General features: G+C 44.4%; 1 protein-coding gene across 2 annotated transcripts in view; it reads left to right on the top strand.

Moving 5' to 3' along the window:
• The first annotated feature begins 56 nt into the window (after positions 1-56).
• Positions 57-22,613, top strand: part of aopep (aminopeptidase O (putative)) — a 111,743-nt gene continuing 89,186 nt past the window's right edge. For both annotated transcript variants that reach the window (XR_002878689.2, XM_024001931.2), the window contains exons 1-5: positions 57-142; positions 8,218-8,885; positions 9,056-9,225; positions 9,326-9,488; positions 10,007-10,375. Coding sequence is in view for 1 of the 2 variants with exons in the window: in XM_024001931.2 (XP_023857699.1) it covers positions 8,245-8,885; positions 9,056-9,225; positions 9,326-9,488; positions 10,007-10,375 (1,343 nt within the window). In the remaining variant the exon portion in view is untranslated. The remainder of the gene's footprint in view (positions 143-8,217; positions 8,886-9,055; positions 9,226-9,325; positions 9,489-10,006; positions 10,376-22,613) is intronic.

The following is a 22,613-nucleotide window of genomic DNA, read 5'->3' as shown; positions in this document are numbered from 1 at the left end:
ATAATTTTTTTTATACATACGCCTACACACTGTATATTTTCACCCATCTACTTATCGTCGCCTGAATATGACGGCATAAACCCTTGCYATGGACACGCTCGTGTTGTCTGTGCCGGGAACTGGATGCAGCCACTCCAACCAGGTTAGTGCCTACGACAGTCCACAAAACAGAGCATTACTGTTTTCGTATTCGCTATAAGATCTTGTGTATTGAATGCACAGGTCTTGTCTCCTTTAACAGAAAACACCGTTAGGAAATTACCCCGCTTTCGTTTTAAAACCATGCACATGTGGCTGAGGCTCCAGTAAGTTTTCCGCCATCGGATGATTTATTTGAGAGACGACCTGCCACCTCCCCTCTCTCACCACTAGCGAAATTAGATTAATATATTATATGAATATGTAGAAACAAGTAAGAGTTTAGCCTACAGTCTTAAATGAAGCAAAATGCCGCAATGATGGAAATACCTTCAAGTTGACATACATGTCAATGTGACATTTATCATGATGTAAAAGTACCAACTATTCACTGCATGAGTGGCAACCCAAAGTGTGGGTGGAGTATTAATTATTGTAGGCTAGCTACTCCTCACATAAGGTTACCATACGACTGMTGTGAAACGATTTAGAGAGCAATAGTAATGGTTTGTTGAACAAAGCCTATGGGAAAATGAATGGAATTTTTGGTTAAACGCCATACATATGGTCTGTGGTAAACAAAGGCTTAAGAGATCTTGTAAATTGTCTTCTATGAAATAATCTTCAGCTGCCAACATCACTTTTTGTGAATTTTGAAGCATTTATGGCATAAAAAAACACATAACGCACATAAAGGCTTTCGTAATTCACAAAGGTCATGTTAACTGACTGATATTATCTCGTAGTACAAAACATATCAGATCTCTTAAGCCTGCGTTTACCACAGACCATATTTTCGACGTTTCTGGGCGGCCGGTAGACTAGTGGTTAGAGCGTTGGGCCAGTAACCGAAAGGTTGCTGGATCGAATCCCCGAGCTGAGGAGGTAAAAATCTGTCGTTCTGCCCCTGAACAAGGAAGTTAACCCACTGTTCCTATGCCGTCATTGTAAATACGAATTTGTTCTTAACTGACTTGCCTAGTTAAATAACCGTAAAAAAAAAAATGAACCTGTGTTAACCTCAGACCTTATGTTCAGTGTTTATTGCAAAAGCCTTTTCTTTCCCCATTCATTTTGTCYGTAGGAATGGCTGAACGAACCAGAGATAAATCATTTCCGGGCAAGCTCTATTTCTTCTGGAATTTATTTTCTTTGTTCCGTAGGCTAGATGTCTTAACAGGAATGAGTTAAACTGCTGATGTGAAGCCGGTAGTCAATCCTGTCAGGAAGATCATTAATGTGGATTACCAGGGCCAGTTTCGGCATGATCACAGATGTATAAACTTGGCTGCCTTGGAGTGTAGCTCACTACTACAGAGTGGTACATGTCTCCAAGTCTCACAAGTTACCATTTTTACATTACATCCCCTCAATGAAGCGGGTATTCAACCTGTCACTGCCACCACCTGTCACTGAAACTCTCACTAGCCCAGTTACTGATAAAGAACGATATTCCATAATATTGTATAGTAGCAAATGTGGGGGGGGGGGGGTAGCCCAAGTGGGACTCACAAGGTGACCTGCAACCTTGCACCTTCCAGTTTATCAGATAACCTCTAGCCAATCTAACTTAAGCATATAAATATCAGACACCCATACGTTTGCACTGWGGATGGTGCTTACCAGCTACAGTACAGTGTCTTCAGAAAGTATTCACACCCCTTGACTTTTCCACATTTTGTTGTGTTACAGCCTGAATTATAAATAGATGACATCCTGTTTGCAATAAGGCACTAAAGTTTTACTGAAAAAAATGTGTCCTGAATACAAAGCATTATATTAGCGGCAAATACAACACATCACTGACTACCACTCTTCATATTTTCAAGCATGGTGGTGGCTGCATCATGTTATGGGTATGCTTGTCATCTGCAAGGATTTGGGAGTTTTTTTTGGATAAAAAGAAAAGGAGCTAAGCGCAGGCTAAATCCTAGAGGAAAACCTGGTTCAATCTACTTTCCACCAGACACTTGGAGAAGAATCCACCTTTCAGCAGGACAATAACCTAAAATAAAAATGGCAAGTATTGTATAATCCAAGTTTGCAAAGCACTTCGAGATTTATCCAGAAAGACTCACAGCTGTAATCGCTGCCAAAGATGATTCTAACATGCATTGACTCAGGGGGGTTGAATATTTATCTTATCAATATATATATATTTATTTTCCATTAACAAACATTTTATAAAAACATTACAGAGTATTTTGTGTAGATTGTTGACTATTTGTATTTTATTTTAATCCCGCTTTGTAAAACAACAAAATGTGGAAAAAGTCAATGGGTGTGAATTCTTTCTGAAGGCACTGTATGTCTCTGTGTCACTGTGTTTTTATTCCCATACTTCCTCTCGGGAAGAGACGTTTGAAGAATTTACACTGTACAGTTTAATTGCAGCTTTGGCCTGCCAAGCCTCCATAACCCTGGGGCTGGAGCAGGGGAAATGGAAATGCTAGCTAAGGGTTGTAACGGCAAACTGGCTGGCTGGCTGGCTCTCATAGGGGACCTTCAGTTTACTAAAACAGTTTGCCTTTTGGAGCTTGGTCCTGTAGGCCTGCGGATCCATTTTCCCCCCAAATAAATATGTATACAGTATATATATTAAAACATTTTTGGCTGGGAAACTCAGTTGGGGTCTCAACTTAATGTTGAGATGTAGAGTACACAAGGTGCAATTTCGAAATGTGGATGTGGATGATCAGTTTTTCTCTTGTTATGTTAGTCACCGACAGTCACTCAATTAGCCCATGTCAGCAATTCATTTTGATTGGTCTTGTATGTTTGTCAGGCCTATATAGAGCCTTCGGAAACTATTCAGACCCCATTAACTTTTTCCACATTTTGTTACGTTACAGCCTTATTCTAAAATAGATTAAATAAATACAAATACTCAGCAATCTACACACAACACCCCATAATGACAAAGCGAAAACAGGTTTTTAGACATTATTGCAAGAAAATACAGTGTTAAGCCAAATTTCTTTAGCCTCCTGAGGTTGAAGAGGTACTGATGCTCCTTCTTTACCACACTGTCTGTGTGGGTGGACCATTTCAGTTTCAGTGATGTGTACGCCGAGGAACTTGAAGCTTTCCACCTTCTCCACCACAGGTCCCATCGATGGTGATAGGGGGGTGCTCCCTCTGCTGTTTCCTGAAATCAATGATCATCTCCTTAGTTTTGTTGACGTTGAGTGAGAGGTTATTTTCCTGGCACCACACTCCCAGAGCCCTCACCTCCTCCCTGTAGGCTGTCTCATCGTTATTGGTAATCAAGCCTACTACTGTTTTGTCATCTGCAAACTTGATGATTGAGTTGGAGGCGTGCTTGGCCACGCAGTCATGGGTGAACAGGGAGTACAAGAGGGGGCTGAGCACGCACCCTTGTGGGGCCCCAGTGTTGAGGATCAGCGAAGAGGTGTTTCCTACCTTCACCACCTGGGGGCAACTTGTCAGGAATCCCAGGACGCAGTTGCACAGGGCAGGGTTCAGACCCAGGGCCTCAAGCTCGATGATGAGCTTGGAGAGTACTATGGTGTTGAATGCTGAGCTATAGTCAATGGACAGCATTCTTACATAGGTATGCCTCTTATCCAGATGGGACAGGACAGTGTGCAGTGTGGTGGCGATTGCATCGTCTGTGGATCTATTGGGGCGGTAAGCAAATTAAAGTGGGTCTAGGGTGGCAGGTAAGGTAGAGGTGATATGATCCTTGACTAGTCTCTCAAAGCACTTCATGATGACAGAGGTGAGTGCTACAGGGCGATAGTCATTTAGTTCAATTACCTTTGCTTTCTTAGGTACAGGGACAATGGTGGCCATCTTGAAGCATGTGGGGACAACAGACTGGGAAAGGGAGAGATTGAATATATCTGTGAACACACCAGCCAGCTGGTCTGCACATGCTCTGAGGATGCGGCTAGGGATGCCATCTGGGCCGGCAGCCTTGCGATGGTTAACACGCTTAAATGTCTTACTCACGTCGGCCACGGAGAAGGAGAGCCCGCAGTCCTCGATAGCGGGCCGCATCGGTAGCACTGTGTTATCCTCAAAGTGAGCGAAGAAGGTGTTCAGCATGTCCGGAAGCAAGACGTCGGTGTCCGCGACGTGGCTGGTTTTCCTTTTATAATCCGTGATTGTCTGTACTAGACGTCGACCGATTAATCGGAATGGCCGATTTAATTAGGGCCAATTTCAAGTTTTCATAACAATCGGAAATCGGACTGTGAGGCCGACATTTTTATATACAGTGGGGAGAACAAGTATTTGATACACTGCCGATTTTGCAGGTTTTCCTACTTACAAAGCATGTAGAGGTCTGTAATTTTGATCATAGGTACACTTCAACTGCGAGAGACGGAATCTAAAACAAAAATCCAGAAAATCACATTGTATGGTTTTTAAGTCATTAATTTGCATTTTATTGCATGACATAAGTATTTGATACATCAGAAAAGCAGAACTTAATATTTGGTACAGGAGCCTTTGTTTGCAATTAGAGATCATACGTTTCCTGTAGTTCTTGACCAGGTTTGCACACACTGCAGCAAGGGATTTTGGCCCATTCCTCCATACAGACCTTCTCCAGATCCTTCAGGTTTCGGGGCTGTCGCTGGGCAATACGGACTTTCAGCTCCCTCCAAAGTTTTCTATTGGGTTCAGGTCTGGGACTGGCTAGGCCACTCCAGGACCTTGAGATGCTTCTTACGGAGCCACTCCCTAGTTGCCCTGGCTGTGTGTTTCGGGTCGTTGTCATGCTGGAAGACCCCAGCCACGACCCACTCTCAATGCTCTTACTGAGGGAAGGAGGTTGTTGGCCAAGATCTCGCGATACATGGCCCTCCATCCTCCCCTCAATACGGTGCAGTCATCCTGTCCCCTTTGCAGAAAAGCATCCCCAAAGAATGATGTTTCCACCTCCATGCTTCACGGTTGGGATGGTGTTCTTGGGGTTGTACTCATCCTTCTTCCTCCAAACACGGCGAGTGGAGTTTAGACCAAAAAGCTCTATTTTTGTCTCATCAGACCACATGACCTTCTCCATTCCTCCTCTGGATCATCCGATGGTCATTGGCAAACTTCAGGCGGGCCTGGACATGCGCTGGCTTGAACAGGGGGACCTTGCGTACGCTGCAGGATTTTAATCCATGACGGCGTAGTGTGTTACTAATGGTTTTCTTTGAGACTGTGTCCCAGCTCTCTTCAGGTCATTGACCAGGTCCTGCCGTGTAGTTCTGGGCTGATCCCTTACCTTCCTCATGATCATTGATGCCCGCAGAGGTGAGATCTTGCATGGAGCCCCAGACCGAGGGTGATTGACCGTCATCTTGAACTTCTTCCATTTTCTAATAATGCGCCAACAGTTGTTGCCTTCTCACCAAGCTGCTTGCCTATTGTCCTGTAGCCCATCCGCCCTTGTGCAGGTCTACAATTCTATCCCTGATGTCCTTACACAGCTCTCTGGTCTTGGCCATTGTGGAGAGGTTGGAGTCTGTTTGATTGAGTGTGTGGACAGGTGTCTTTTATACAGGTAATGAGTGGAGAACAGGAGAACTTCTTAAAGAAAACTAACAGGTCTTGAGAGCCGGAATTCTTACTGGTTGGTAGGTGATCAAATACTTATGTCATGCAATAAAATGCAAATTAATTACTTAAAAATCATACAATGTGATTTTCTGGATTTTTGTTTTAGATTCCGTCCTCTCACAGTTGAAGTGTACCTATGATAAAAATTACAGACCTCTACATGCTTTGTAAGTAGGAAAACCTGCAAAATCGGCAGTGTGTCAATACTTGTTCTCCCACTGATATATATATATATAATATATTTTTTTTACACCTTTATTTAACTAGGCAAGTCAGTTAAGAACACATTCTTATTTTCAATGACGGCTTAGGAACGGTGGGTTAACTGCCTTGTTCAGGGGCAGAACGACAGATTTTTACCTTGTCAGCTCGGGGATTCAATCTTGCAACCTTACAGTTAACTAGTCCAACGCTCTAACCACCTGCTTTACATTGCACTCCACGAGGAGCCTGCCTGTTACGCGAATGCAGTAAGAAGCCAAGGTAAGTTGCTAGCTAGCATTAAACTTATCTTATAAAAAACAATCAATCAGTCATAATCACTAGTTAACTACTCATGGTTGATGATATTACCAGTTTATTTAGCGTGTCCTGCGTTGCATATAATCGATGCGGTGCGCATACGCGAAACAGGACTGTCGTTGCTCCAACGTGTACCTAACCATAAACATCAATGCCTTTCTTAAAATCAATACACAAGTATATATTTTTTAAACCTGCATATTTAGTTAATATTGCCTGCTAACATGAATTTCTTTTAACAAGGAAAATTGTGTCACTTCTCTTGCAACAGAGTCAGTGTATATGCAGCAGTTTGGGCCGCCTGGCTCGTTGCGAATTGTGTGAAGACTATTTCTTCCTAACAAAGACAGCCAACTTCGCCAAATGGGGGATGCGCATTTGCGAAAAAAGCACAATCGTTGCACGACTGTACCTAACCATAAACATCAATGCCTTTCTTAAAATCAATACACAGAAGTATATATTTTTAAACCTGCATATTTAGCTAAAAGAAATCCAGGTTAACAGACAATATTAACCAGGTGAAATTGTGTCACTTCTCTTGCGTTCATTGCACGCAGAGTCAGGGTATATGCAACAGTTTGGGCCGCCTGGCTCGTTGCGAACTAATTTGCCAGAATTTTACGTAATTATGACATAACAGTCGCGAAGTTGACATCTTTGTCGGCGCCATCATCATGTCAGTGGCCTCCATCATTCTTAAATTAAAGAAGTTTGGAACCACCAAGACTCTCCCTAGAGCTGGCCGCCAGGCCAAACTGAGCAATCGGGGGAGAAGGGCCTTGGTCAGGGAGGTGACCAAGAACCCGATTGTCCCTCTGACAGAGGTCTAGAGTTCCTCTGTGGAGATGGTTGTCCTTCTGGAAGGTTCTTCCATCTCTGCAGCACTCCACCAATCAGGCCTTTATGTTAGAGTGGCCAGACGGAAGCCACTCTTCAGTTAAAGGCACTTGACAGCCCACTTGGAGTTTTCCAAAAGGCGTCTAAAGAATCTCAGACCATGAGAAACAAGAATCTCTGGTCTGATGGAACCAAAATTGAACTCTTTGGCCTGAATGCCAAGCGTCACCTCTGGAGGAAACCTGGCAACATCCCTACGCATGGTGGGGGCAGCATCATGCTGTGGGGATGTTTTTCAGCGGCAGGGACTGTGAGACTAGTCAGGATCGAGTGAAAGATGAATGGAGCAAAGTACAGAGAGATCCTTGATGAAAACTTGCTCCAGAGTGCTCAGGACTTTCTTAGATATTACTGCACTGTCGGAACTAGAAGCACAAGCATTTCGCTACACTCACATTAACATCTGCTAACCATGTGTATGTGACCAATAAAATTTGATTTGATTTGAGGTTGACCTTCCAACAAGACAACGACCCTAAGCACACAGCCAAGACAACACAGGAGTGGCTTCGTGACAAGTCTCTGAATGTCCTTGAGTGGCCCAGCCAGAGCCCGGACTTGAACCCAATYGAACATCTCTGGAGAGACCTGAACATAGCATTGTAGCGACGCTCCCCATCCAACCTGACAGAGCTTGAGAGGATCTGCAGAGAACAATGGGAGAAACTCCCCAAATAGAGGTATTCCAAGCTTGTAGCATCATACCCAAGAAGACTCAAGGCTGTAATCACTGCCAAAGGTGCTTCAACAAGGTTCTGAGTAAAGGGTCTGAATACTTATGTAAATGTGATATTTCAGTTATTTATTTTTGATAAATTTGCAAAAATGTGTAAACTTTTTGCTTTGTCATTATGGGGTATAGTGTGTAGATTGATGAGGGAAATAAACAATTTAATCAATTTTAGAATAAGGCTGTAAYGTAGCAAGATGTGGAGAGAGTCAAAGGGTCTGAATAGTTTCCAAAGCCACTGTATGTGGACCACCTTACCTGGCTGATAAGGTTGATATGTACTGTATACTGTAMATATTGATTGATCAATCTATCAGTTGATTGATTGACATTGTGTTTTCCTCTAGAATTAAATAGATGACCTCTGATGAGAAATGGATGGTGATGTTGATGTGGACGACTTGCCCCTCAGAGCCAACACCAACCACATCCTGGTCAGACACTATGTCTTGGACCTGGACATACACCTCCAAACTAAGGTTATCACTGGTACTGTGGTGCTCTTCCTGGAGCCAGGCCCATTGGCTGGAGATGGGAATGGGGCTGGGGAAGGCGCCCCAACCCCACCCCAACCATCCCAAACTGATGACTCCTGGGAGGATGAGAGCCACAGAGACTTTACCTTAGTTCTGGACTGCTGTGACCTCACTGTGTCAAAAGTAGAGGAGTTGGACGTGACCTCTGTGTCGGATATGCAGGGTCTCCTAAAGGAGGTCAATGGTGAGCGGTCAGGGGTTGAACCACAACCAGACAGCCAATCAGCTGTGCTCATTCAGAGGCTGATCTCCCTACCATCCACCCAATGGAAAAAGCAACACCACCTGTACCTCCAGTGCAGTCATGCCCCTGCTTCTGAGGGTGGGGGACCCCTCATCTTCCACACTGACCGCTGGAGCCTGCAGGTGAGGAAGAGGGGGGTTCGGACCCTCCTGGAGTTCCCCCGAGCCCTGAGGGTCTGCTACAAGACCAAGCCGGAGGGAGGCTCTGTCAGGTGGACTAAAGATCAGGACAACAGGTGGGACATCAATATCTACTGTATGCTTCATGCTCAGACTGATAACATATAGGACAGAAGTTGTTCCATCTGTACTCTCAGGGTGAAACAAACTATACAGTAGATAAACCAAGTCTGCATGTCCCATGAACAGTACGATGAAGGAAGTTGTTTACCGTTTACTCCTCTAGGTCATGTGTTTACACCGCCGGCTCCCCCATCAACAACCGTGCCCTCTTCCCCTGTCAGGAGCCTCCTGTCGCCATGTCGACGTGGCAGGCCCAGGTACGAGCCCCTCGGGAGTGTGTGGTTCTATTGAGTGGAGAGAACCAGGCCCAGCCCACTCACCTGCACCACACAGGTACTACACTCCTGATCAGTGTACAGCGGATAAGTGCAAACTGTTACAGTTCACCAGTCCACTCACCCACTCTCTGTCTCTCTCTCCCTCCTCCGTCTAGGTCTCTCTAGCTGGGACTACTATGTCACTATGCCTATGCCTGCCTCCACTTTTACCTTGGCAGTGGGTTACTGGCGCCAGGCCACAGCACAACTTTCCACAGCACGGCTTACCCCTCCTGTGCAGGGTACAAGGGCTGGGGCCTCCCATACGCATGCTGGCAGGTATGATTTATTTCCCGTAAGACCCCCCCCCCCCCCCTTCGTGGTTTCCCTCCAACCCAGCCATACCAGGCGGTAGAACCAGGTCTTCCCCAGCAGAGCTTTCCCCAGCCCTGAAGAGTTCACCACAGGCTGAGGGTTTGAGGGCTCCACCACCATGCTGGCAGCTCTATCATTCTTCCCGTAATACCACCCTTTCTACCTCCTCCTCTCATGGTTTCCCTCCAACCCAGCCATACCCAGCCGTTAACCCCAGGGCTTCTCCTGCTACAAGGAGGGCCTTTTATCCTCAGTGAACGGCTAGAGAGGAAACTTGGATCAGATTTGGGTTTTGCAGTTCCAGTACTAAGATGGAGTTACTGTAACTGAATGGAAGTCGAATTAAATGTAATGTTTGGGTTTTCTCTGGCTTTCCTGTGTGATGCAATGTTCCATATTTCCATCCCTCTCGTTTCTAAGCCCGTAGTCAAAATAGCGAAAATACAAGCCTGAATCTTTTTTTCCTTCTCCCCATAACACAGCTTGGACCTGAATCCATTCACCAACATGGACCACCCCGTCATCACCAGCCCACAGTCTACATTAGTTTACTCAGGCCTGAAGGATGAGAAGCACTCTGAGAGCGACTGCTCAGGTCTGGGTGATGACAACTTCACCTGTTGCCATGCTGATTACCCCTGTCCATTCACCGACCCATCCGCCTGGAGCCAAGAGGTGGTCCCTCACCGGATCTTTGCCCCGCCCTCTCTGCTGCACAAGGCCCAGGTCCAGATCCTCCCCCTTCTGCCTGGCTGCCTGGCTGCAGCCCACGCTACCCTGGGGGTCCATCCCTTCCCCCGCCTCGACGTACTCATCGTCCCAGCAGGCTTCTCTAGTCTGGGCATGGCCAGGTAAGACTGGAGGGAGGACTGGAGGAAGGGATATGTATTGAGGAATAGATCATTTCACCATTCATTCACGCCTGTTTTGTTACTTTCAAATCTGCTGTTTTATTTACATCTGCAACTCGTTGACATGACTACTTTGCATTCGTCAACATGAACACTCGTAAAGCACCAGTGGCAGCCATGTTTCCCTCATGTTCTTTACTTCATGTGTCTATATCCTTCACGGAAATATACAGATTCCACGTTTGCAATAAAGCTGAATAGCAGACAACCCCATGAACCCCAGTCCAACACCCCAGCCCTTGGTCGACCCTCCAGGTGAAAGAGCCTGCTCGCCCCCATCCACCTCCTCAGCAGTGTTAGCTCAGACAGCCAGTCAATAGGGCTCTGTGTGTGTCCATGTTGTGTTGTTGACCTGGTCTCCAGGTACACTGGTCTGTTTGTGTCGGGCTGTTTAGTCTGCAGAGTGGAGGTCTGATGTGGAGAGGAAACCCACGGGTTGGCACACTGCTTTACCCCATCAACAGTCCCCCCCCCCTTCCGTATATCTCACTATGCTGTTGACCTCTCTCTCTTTCTCTCTCTTCTGCACGGCCATCTTTCCTATTTTCCTCCAGTTTTCTCCTCGTCCTCCTATATTAAGGCCTTGGGGGTTAACCGCCACTCTGTTGATGTTTTGACTGCCCTGAAGCAGTCAACTAGTTTTTGATTGCCCTTTTGGGCAGCTACTGTAGCAGTTCACTTCCTCCTGGCATTCAGTCTTCCACATCCCATTTTACTCATCCTTATACAGTAGCTAAGCTACATCATTCTCTGTGTGGGCTAGACAGAGTTTTGTGTTGCAGTTTTGATGAATGGTTCTTGGTTTTACTGAGAAGGCGGAAGCTCTACTGAATTCATAATATTTGTATTGCCAGGTACAGTAGATTCATTTGCAACAACATTTTGGTCCAATAACCTTTCTTAGACTGCATGCCCTTAGTTTTACTAATAGTCTACATGAAGTCTGAAAGTTTCGAAATGTGTGTCAAATAATTTTCCTGTAATTTAATGAGGAGATATGCTTGGTACACATACATTGAATGTTCTGTTGTTTAGATTTTGGGGAAATCAAGTTATGTTTTTCTATGCAAAAATAATTTGAGCACTTTTTGTGTGTGTGTGTGTGTGTGTGTGTGTGTGTGTGTGTGTGTGTGTGTGTGTGTGTGTGTGTGTGTGTGTGTGTGTGTGTGTGTGTGTGTGTGTGTGTGTGTGTGTGTGTGTGTGTGGCTGGATTTCACTCCCATAAAACACAATGTCATTTAGATTAAATTTGACTGAAGTTAAAATGGGAAGTTTGGGCCAAATAAAAGCTCAAAACGTCTGCTCTTTTTACCATGCTCTTGGTAAAATAAATAAATGCGTCTTTTGGGTGGCCAGTGGATAGTGGCCCAGTGTGTATAGGCTGCCAGTGCCAACACCCTCTCTCTCTGCACCAGAACTCTGTCTGTAGTCTTCCACAGGAAATGAGGTCAGAACTGAATGTACTCCACAGGTTATGATGTCATTGGGAGGGGATCAGACAAATTGTAAAGGACAAAAGGTTTCCAGAGGGTCAACAACTCTGAGCCCAGAGCTCCAACTCGCATATTTACAGTGGCAAKAAAAAGTATGTGAACCCTTTGGAATTACCTGGATCTCTATATAAATTGGTCATGAAATTTGATCTGATCTTTCTCTAAGTCACAACAATAGACAAACACAGTCTGCTTAAACTAATAACACACAAACAATTATATGTTTTTATGTCTTTATTGAACACACCGTGTAAACATTCACAGTGCAGGGTGGGAAAAGTATGTGAACCCTTGGATTTAATAACTGGTTGACCCTCCTTTGGCAGCAATAACCTCAACCACGTTTTCTGTAGTTGCCGGTCAGACCTGCACAAATTTTGGACCATTCCTCTTTACAAAACTGTTTCAGTTCAGCAATATTCTTGGGATGTCTGGTGTGAACCATTCTCTTGAGGTCATGCCACAACATCTCAATCGGGTTGAGGTCAGTACTCTGACTGGGCCACTCCAGAAGGCGTATTTTCTTCTGTTGAAGCCATTCTGTTGTTGATTTACTTCTGTGTTTTGGGTCGTTGTCCTGTTGCATCACCCAACTTTTGTTGAGCTTCAATTGGCGGACAGGTAGCCTTACATTCTCCGACAAAATGTTCATTTTGTCTTCGACGATAGCAAGCTGTCCAGGCCCTGAGGCAGCAAAGCAGCACCAAACCATGAGGCTCCCTCCACCATACTTTACAGTTGGGATGAGGTTTTGATGTTGATGTCTATGCCTTTTTTTTTCTCTAACTCAACTGTAATTTCATCTGTCCACAGAGTATTTTGCCAGAAGCGCTGTGGAACATCCAGATTCTCTTTTGCGAACTTCAGCAATGTTTTTTTGGGGGACAGCAGTGGCTTCTTCCGTGGTGTCCTCCCATGAACACCATTCTTGTTTAGTGCTTTAAGTATCGTAGACTCGTCAAACAGAGATGTTAGCATGTTCCAGAGATTTCTGTAAGTCTTTAGCTGACACTTTGGATTCTTCTTAACCTCATTGTGCATTCTGCCCTGTGCTCCTTATGTCATCTTTGCARCACGGCCACTCCTAGGGAGAGTAGCAACAGTGCTGAACTTTCTCCATTTATAGACAATTTGTCTTACCGTGGACTGATGAACATCAAGGCTTTTAGAGATACTTTTGTAACCCTTTCCAGCTTTATGCAAGTCAACAATTCTTAATCTTGGGTATTCTGAGATCTCTTTTATTCGAGGCATGGTTCACATCAAGAAATGCTTCTTTCAAATTTTGTGAGTGTTTTTTATAGGGCAAGGCAGCTCTAACCAACATCTCCAATCTCGTCTCAATGATTGTACTCCAGGTTAGCTGACCCCTGACTCCAATTAGCTTTTGGAGAAGTCATTAGCCTAGGGGTTCACATACTTTCCCCAACCTGCACTGTGAATGTTTAAATGATTTATTCAATACAGACATCATATTTATAAGGTGCTAACAACTTCAGGCTGCTTTATTCTTTGCATTGCAAGGTTTGAGGATAGCTTCTTGCCCCTGCTTGCCCTGGCTGTTTGAACTTGAGCTACGTAGGTGTAGTTGACAAAAAAAGAGACTTTGAGGATTCACTAAGCCCAGCAGACTCCTGCCATGCCTGCCCCCCAGTGCCCCCTTTTTCTTTGCGTGGGTCACAACCCAGCCCCCCCTCCCCATCCCCATCTCTTTGCGTGTGGTACACTCCTGCAGGCCTCCAGACTTAACCGCAAGGCTGCGCCACATGCAGGAAGGAGGGGGAGGTCGACAAAACATGGACCAGAGATGGAGATTGGGAGATGGGGGTGGGAAAGAAGGGGATGGGAGGTCTTGAGCCAGACCTAACCACAAGACTGCCTACATGGAGGATGGAGGGAGGTTAACAAAACATGGAGATGGAGAAGGGGTGGGAGGAGGAGAAAGGGGTGGGAGGAGGAGGGTTTAAGGAGGGGTTTTAGCCATGGATCCCCCAGGATGTGGGAGAGGATGTGTGGATTATTCCCAGGAACAAAAGCCATTAGTCCCTGGAAGGACTTCAGAGGATGCAGCTCTTTAATCTGCAGATTGGGAAGTATGTGGGCCTGAGTCCTTGGGGCCAGGCCAACCGCTGCTTTTCTAGCATGCCCCTGTATAAAGAACATCGGGTGGCTGAGGAGAGTAAGGGGAGGCAGGCAGGGGGGCATTAAGTTATTGTGCTGGGATACAGGGAAAGGAGGCAAGGGGGGGGGTGAAGTTTTTGTACCCAGATACGGGGAGGGAGGGCAGGAGACCAAAGATTAAGAAGTCAAGTAAGGGCAGGTCTGGAGTGACGGCCTGTGCCATGTACACTGTGCCCACAAATCTGTGTGACTGTGTAGAGTATAATTAATACTTGCAAAGAGACAGAACACCGTTTACACTTGCAAACAGTCAGTGAGCTACACGACTTTACACCAGCCTCTGTCAGAGCRGATGTCAAATTAGTTGAATAGCCTATTTAGTTTGTTTTGTTTTATATTTTGTGGTTTCTGTCTGTTTATACATGCCATCCATAAACAAATACTCCTTACCTGGGCCAAATCAGTAGAGGGTTCCCCTCTGTTGGTCTGTCTGTTTGTCCGACTGTGTCTGTCTGTCTGCCTACCTCTGTCTGTAGAATCACCATGGTCAAGCTGTTAAAGGCTCTGGTATGTGTGTGTCCTCTCCTGGTGCTGAGACAAGAGGAAGAGGAGGAGAGAGCAAGGAGAATGGAGGGGATAGAGGGGGGTGAGGAGGAAGAGGACGAGGGGAGGGGATAGAGGGGGGTGAGGAGGAAGAGGACGAGGGGAGAGAAGAAAGAGGAGGAACAGTAAATGGGAAACATCAATGTGGACAGCAGGGGAGCTATTTAGCTCAGAAACACTTCCACACTTTGCTTAAAAACAACTCATTGTCTACAGTGGATGGAATGACATGAGAAAGTTGTAAAACTGAAACCTTGAAAACACTGAAGGGACTTTGAATGGCTGCTGCGGATAGAAGTCCTTCAGCACAAATCATTTAAATGTAGGGGTGTAATGTTCCCCAAACCCACAGTTCGGTGCGTATTGCGGCTTCGGGGTCACAGTTCGATTTGGTTTCGGTACAGCCGGATGAAATGAAATGCCAACCATTGCTGTAGTATATTTTTTGTTTATTTAAGAAAATACAACATTTTGGTATTCCTGATTCCATATATGATCATGAGTCATATAATTCCTGATATAATTCCTGGGTAGCCATTTGATTAGGTGTTCAGGAGTCTTATGGCTTTTGGGTATAAGCTGTTTAGGAGCCTCTTGGAGGCTTCTGACCAGTTATCTAAATGCTACTCAATTAATAGACACCAGTCTATATATACACATGTGCATAGTGTTTGTGATCCATGCACCCATTGCATACAGTGCATTCGGAAAGTATTCAGACCACTTGACCTTTTCTACATTTTGTTACGTTACAGCCTTATTCTAAAATGGATTAAATGCATGTTTTGCCTCATCAATCTACACACAATACCCCATAATCACAAAGCAAAAACAGGTTTTTATTTTTTTGGCAAATGTACCCTTTGCTATGAGACTCGAAATTGAGCTCAGGTGCATTCTGTTTCCATTGATCATCCTTGAGATGTTTCTACAACTTGATTGGAATCCACCTGTGTTAAATTCAATTGGTTGGAAAGGTACACACCTGTCTATATAAGGTCCCACAGTTGACATGTCAGAGCAAAAACCAAGCCATGAGGTTGAGGTAATTGTACGTAGAGTTCCAAGACAGGATTGTGTCAAGGCACAGATCTGGGGAAGGGTACCAAAACATTTCTGCAACATTGAAGGTTCCCAAGAACACAGTGGACTCCATCATTCTTAAATGGAAAAAGTTTGGAACCACCAAGACTCTTCCTAGAGCTGGCCACCTGGCCACACTGAGCAATCGGGGGAGAAGTGCCTTGGTCAGGGAGGTGACCAAGAACCCGATGGTCACTCTGACAGAGCTCCAGAGTTCCTTTGTGGAGATGGGAGAACCTTCCAGAAGGACAACCACCTCTGCAGCTCTCCACCAATCAGGCCTTTATGTTAGAGTGGCCAGACGGAAGCCACTCCTCAGTTAAAGGCACATGACAGCCCACTTGGAGTTTTCCAAAAGACGTCTAAAGAATCTCAGACCATGAGAAACAAGAATCTCTGGTCTGCTGGAACCAAAATTGAACTCTTTGGCCTGAATGCCAAGCGTCACGTTTGGAGGAAACCTGGCACCATCCCTACTGTGAAGCATGGTGGTGGCAGCATCATGCTGTGGGGATGTTTTTCATGGGCAGGGACTGTGAGACTAGTCAGGATTGAGGGAAAGATGAACGGAGCCAAGAACAGAGAGATCCTTGATGAAAACCTGCTCCAGAGCGTGTCCTTGAGTGGCCCAGCCAGAACCCAGACTTGAACCCTATCTAACATCTCTGGAGAGACCTGAAAATAGCTGTGCAGCGACACTCCTCATCCAACCTGACAGAGCAGAGAAGAATGGGAGAAACTCCCCAAATACAGGTGTGCCAACCTTGTAGCTTCATACACAAGAAGACTCGAGGCTGTATTCGCTGCCAAAGTTGCTTCAACAAGGTACTGAGTAAATGGTCTGAATACTTATGTAAATGTGATATTTCTGTTTTAAATTTTTTATATAAAAAAAATGTTTTATGGGGTATTGTGTGCAGATTGATGAAGAAAAAAMCAAATGTGGAAAAAGTCAAGGAGTCTGAATGCACTGTATAAGACACTAGAACCATTATAGTTATTAACATTTGAGTAATGTTCAGCAGGGCTTGCATGATTCAGCGTAGCACACTTGGCATACAACAGCTGGCAGAGCACACCAAAGCCGATTAGGGTCTTGGGCCATACTGTACCCAGTCAACACGCTGGGCTCGGGCCTATTCCGTTTGAGATGTGGGGGACTCGGCATGGACTCGGTCAGACTTGGGGGGCTTCATGCGGGCCAAGCTATTCCAGAGTTTGGCAGAATCATATTACTCTGGGTTCCGGCTAATGGTACTTGGGCCGATTCCACTTCAGCTTATCCGGCCCGATTAACTTTTTCAGGAGTAGGGCCATTTGAGGAATTTTATTTGGCAGGTGATGAAATACTAATTTAATATACAAAGCGTTGTGATATTTCACCTCCAAGTCATCGAATTTGCCAGGTCATTAAAATGTAAAGTTTGTGACAGTCTCTGGGGTCATGTACTGTAGCTATCAGAGATGGTCCAATTTAGAGAATCTCCTGGGAGTGTTTTTTTGTAGTTGCAGTCCACCCAATTGAAAAGTGCATAGTCACTTCCATAACATTTGTTATAGGCTACCAGCATGTAAGATGAACATGCACAATAGTACAGGATACCCTTACAAAAATTCACTGCCGTTAAAATGCAATAAAACTGCAGTACAGTGAAATAATGTTTTTTTTAATCAATGATATCTGGTAGCTTGCTGTGTGTGTTGGCTTCTAATGGTAATCTTTTTGTCGATGTCACTGTCTGTGTTGCACATTTCCTTTTGTTCCACGGAATGCAATTTTGATGTTCTGTTATGACTAACTACATTTGTTTACAGAATTTAACAAATCACACGTAGGCCTGTCTTTTATTTCAATATCCTACTACAATCCACCAGGATTTACAAAACCCTTTTTAAAATTCCATTTATTTCCATCAATAATGAGTAAGAAATTATTGCACCTGAATTTGACCCTGAGAATGTGAGTTATATTTTCCCTTAAAGCTTTTAAGTAATTAACGTAATGTGTTCAAGAATTCCCGAAGTAAAGCGGCGGTTTGTTGGGGAGAAGAATGTCAAGGAAAGTTTTGCTAGCTAGCTAACGTTARTCATCCATGGACATGGTAAGTTTGAATTTGTACCTGTTGTAGCTAGCCAGCTAACGTTTTGACGTTTGTATATCTGTTTAGTTAACGACAGTACATGTGTGTGTGTGTGTGTTCTCTCTCTATGTGTGTGTGGGAGAGAGGGAGAGAGAGAGATGATCACAATAACTTTAGAAAACATTGTCATGTCAACGTTTTCATGCTAGCTGTGTATATGTGTCAGTGTGTTCTGTGAGAGAGAGAGATGATCACAAAAACGTATAGAAAATGTTGTCATCATTGTGTCATGCTAGCTCTGTGTTTGTGAGTGTGTGTGAGAGAGAGAGAAATGGTTGATGAATACACATATAGGAAACATTGATTGTGTGAGAAAGCGAGAGTGTCTGAGCTAGGCTAATTCTTGAAACGTGTATCCCCCAATATGGATGTGAATTTTCCTGATTCATCAGGGATACTTGTATTTTGTATTTGACAATACGATACATTTTGCCTATCCCTGCTCCCCCCAACACTCATTCTAACGTTACAACTCTCAACTGCCCTTTTCAATTCTTGATTATTTTTTTTGCAGGAATCTTCTAGCTTGGATTGAGGAAGGAATAAAGGGAAGAAGTGCAGAAGTTATCTGACTGACTAAGAAATGTAAATAGCTTAGGTTTTGCTGTCTCTCTCTCTCTTGACTGCCAGATTGCTGTGGGGTAACATAGTCAATGTACTTGCTAAGTCTAACTTAGTGAAGACCTTACGCAATGGTTAATCATGATTCGTCTCTGTCTTCACAGTTCCTGAAACATGTCAATGACCTGATGCATAGCCTCTGTTACACAATGGCCGCCTACTCAGTTACCAGTGACCTATTCGGCCACATCCCAGGGAAAGGAGAGAGCAGCAACACCACTCCTTAAATCCATAGGAGTGTATATTTTGGTTATCACTATGGCAACATCCTCCAGGAACTATAAAAAAAAAAACGCAATGTTTACATTTTACTGTTAAGATGTAAAAACATTACTACAAAAAAAAATATGTTTGGTACTCTGATTATAAGGGCACAAGGCGAGACCCAAATGCAGACACAGGAGGCCGATGGTAGAGCTCCAATATTTATTATAACAAAGGGAGTAGGCAAAAGGCAGGTCGGGGACAGGCGAGAGTTCATAAACCAGGTCAGTGTCCAAACAGTACCAGACGATAGGCAGTCACGAGATCAGGCCAGGCAGGGGTCATAAACTAGATCTGAGTCCAAAAACAGTACAAGGGGATAGGCAGGCTGGTAGTCTGAACAGGCAGAGTGGTCAGGCAGGCGGGTTCGGAGTCAGGATAGGCAAGGGTCAAAACCAGGAGGACTAGAAACAGAGATTGGGAAAAATAGGAGCAAGGAAAACCGCTGGTTGACTTGGCAAACAAGACGAACTAGCACAGAGAGACAGGAAACACAGGGATATATACACTGGGGATAATAAGCGACACCTGGAGGGGGTGGAGACAATCACAAGGACAGGTGAACCAGATCAGGGTGTGACACTGATCTTCAAATTGATTCCTACTAGCCAGCTTTGTAAGAGCTAGGTTTGTACTAGCTATACTGATGATCATGACATTTTTCTCTCTGTATCAGGTCTTAGTGAGACTGGATTCCCCAAGAGACATGGTATTCAGCTGCCCATGATTGCCTGATCTTACACTCTTAGGAAAAAAAGGTGGTATCTAGAACGTCATCGGCTGTCCCCATAGAACCTTTAAAATAACCCTTTTTGTGTCACCCCTGCTCTCCCCCCCCCCCTCCCGGCACTCGAGGGAGCCAGGCTGCCATGCATTACACACACCTGCCTTCCCTCATCACGCACATCAGCGATTTATTAGACTCACTTTGGACTCAGTCACCTGTTTATTACCTCACCTATATTTGTCAGTTCCCCAGCTCTGTTCCCTGCTGCATTAATTGTCTAACGTCTGTATTACACGGTTCTGACGCTGTTCCTGTCCTGTTCCGATTAAATTCTGACTCCCCGTACCTGCTTCTCTTCTCCAGCGTCATTCCTTACATTTTTGGTTCCATGTAGAACCCTTKAACCTGGAACAAAAAAGGGTTCTCATATGGGGACAGCCAAGTAGATCCAATTGAAATGGCACTGCTTCTAATAATATAAGTTTGTAAAGCAAATAAAATCCTATTTTAACTTTAATTGCAAAAACCTTGTGTCCTGATTCAACAGACACATCCACTGGTGAGTCATGTAAAGTTTCTCCCATTTGTCTCTAGCCCATTCTCCCTATCGCTCACTCAAACACGTACACAGTTGCAGAGAAGAGGGAAGAGATTTGCCAATTACACCCATTTCTAACAGTGTTTGTTGCAGGAATGATATGACAGACATAACTTAGAGTAAGTGTGATGAAAAGCCAGAAAACTCAGGAGGTTGATGTTGCGGGCCCTCTGGAAAGTCCTCAAATATGCTACTGACCGCCATAGTGGAGGACGCAAAGTATGTATATGAGCAAGTTGCTCTTTTTTGAAGACATCTCTAAGCTATAACTGCCACAAATGTCTTCAACTAGTACCATGGAAATACTTTGAGCCAGCTGAGTCCACAAAGTTTCTTCGGGAATGTCCTCAAATTGATAGTTGTTATGTGCGGATTCTCTTCACTACAGCTCTGACCCATCACACCACTCTTATTAATCAAATGAAACAATCTGCCTTTATATACTCTGTGTCCCGATCTATCTATGCATGTAATGCCTGTGGGTGAATTATGAAACAATTACTGTATGCAGATGTGCGAAAAAAAATGGTTGCTTGATCTATTTTAAACGTAAGAATATGTTGCTGATTTAAACTTATTGGTGACTATGGAAACAAATAGAAATGTAATGAACAATATTTTCAATATCCAACTTTTTCCTCTGCAATACTTTTCCCAGTAGGTAATAAGCAAAGAAACATATGTCATATTCTGGTCAGCAAATACTGAAGTCACACTGACTTCTTTTCAACCAGGTTTTGCCCACTGGGATGTTATAATGTTCAAGAGAAAAATAAGCTCACTTGTCTGACTCTCATAAAAGGGGGCATGTCTGTAGCACAGTACTTCTCATTTCCCACTCTGGGGTAATGTGACGGGCTGTCACTGTTAAGTAGCTCTCTGTAGCCCTGGAGGTCCATCCATCTGTAGTAAGTGCAACACAGGGTGCATTGGCCAATTTCATCTTTAGCTTGCATATATAACGCGGTGCGAGAGGGCGAAGTTCGCAATGTGGATCGAGCATTTTCACAGGGTGGGGCCCCGGCACACCTACTGAACGGAGCAAACATAACTCAAAGTTTATTCAAAAAACGCTTTGGGAAATGTGTCGTTTGGTAAAAACCTTTCTGCAACGTAGAAACATTCAAGCAACTAAACGCACCCCTTGTTTAGGGCCTAGTTGGAACAAAATCCTGCAGTACCGGTGGCACTCCAGGAACAGGGTTGCCTACCCCTCCTCTAGGGTCCTGTGGTGAAGCAACTGCTATGCAAGGTATTGGGCAACAGCTTTCTTCCAGGGCCCATATTCACAAAGCATCTCCGAGTAGGGATAGTGATCTAGGATAACCTCCCCCTTGTTAATGTAATATTACTCAGTGTGAAGGCAAAACCGATCCTAAAATCACTACTCCTACTCTGAGATTCTTTGGGAATAAGGGCCTTGGCCTATCAGCATGCTGGCCTGTCAGCAATGCCACTCCACCTGAAATGCAAAAAACATGAATAAGAATTAGCTTAGTCAGTAACTTAGCTAACTAGGTAATTAAACACTTATGTAAATGTGCACAAGCCTAATCAGCCAAATGATATGAAAACAACACAGCCTATTTGAAGTGAAATTATACTGAACAAAAATCTAAACGCAACATGAAGTGTTGGTCCCATGTTTCATCAGCTGAAATAAAAGTTCACCGAAATTTTCCATATTCACAAAAAGTTTCTCAAATCTTGGACACGCATTTCTTTACTTTCCTGTTAGTGAGCATTTCTCCTTTTCCAAGATAATCAATCCACCTGACAGGTGTGGCATATCAAGAAGCGGATTAAACAGCATGATCATTACATAGGTGCTCCTTGTGCTGGGGACAATAAAAGGTCACTCTAAAATGTGCAGTTTTGTCACAGAACACAATGCCACATATGTGTCCATTTTTGAGAGAGCTTGCAATTGGCATGCTGACTGCAGGAATGTCCACCAGAGCAGTTGCCAAATAATTTAATGTTAATTTCTTTACCATAAGCCGCCTCCAACGTCGTTTGAGAGAATTTGGCAGTCCGTCCAACCGACCTCAAAACCGCAGACCACGTGTAACCACGCCAACCCATGACCTTCTGGCTTCTTCACCTGCGGGATCATCTGAGACCAGCCACCCGGCCAGCTGAAGAAACTGTGGGTTTGCACAACCAAAGAATTTCTGCACAAACTGTTAGAAACTGTCTCGGGGAAGCTCATGTGTGCTCATTGTCCTCACCAAGGTCTTGACCTGACTGGACTTCGGCACGCTGGAGAAGTGTGCTCTTCACAGTTGAATCGGTTAGTGTAGGTAATTGAGTAATATGTACATGTAGGTAGGGGTAAAGTGTCTATGCATAGATAATAAACGGAGAGTAGCAGCAGCGTATTTGAAGAGTGTGAAGGAATGTGAATGTATGTGTGTGTGTTGGAGTGTCAGTGTAGTATGTGTGAGTGTGTGGTTAGAGTCCAGTGAGTGTACATTGAGACTGTGCAAGAAAATCAGGACAACAAAAAGGTGAATAAATAGGGAGG

Source organism: Salvelinus sp. IW2-2015, linkage group LG15 (genome assembly GCF_002910315.2).
Source record: "Salvelinus sp. IW2-2015 linkage group LG15, ASM291031v2, whole genome shotgun sequence".
Lineage (NCBI taxonomy): Eukaryota > Metazoa > Chordata > Actinopteri > Salmoniformes > Salmonidae > Salvelinus > Salvelinus sp. IW2-2015.
Note: the sequence above shows the minus strand (reverse complement) of the source record. Positions and strands in the feature narration are given on the sequence as shown.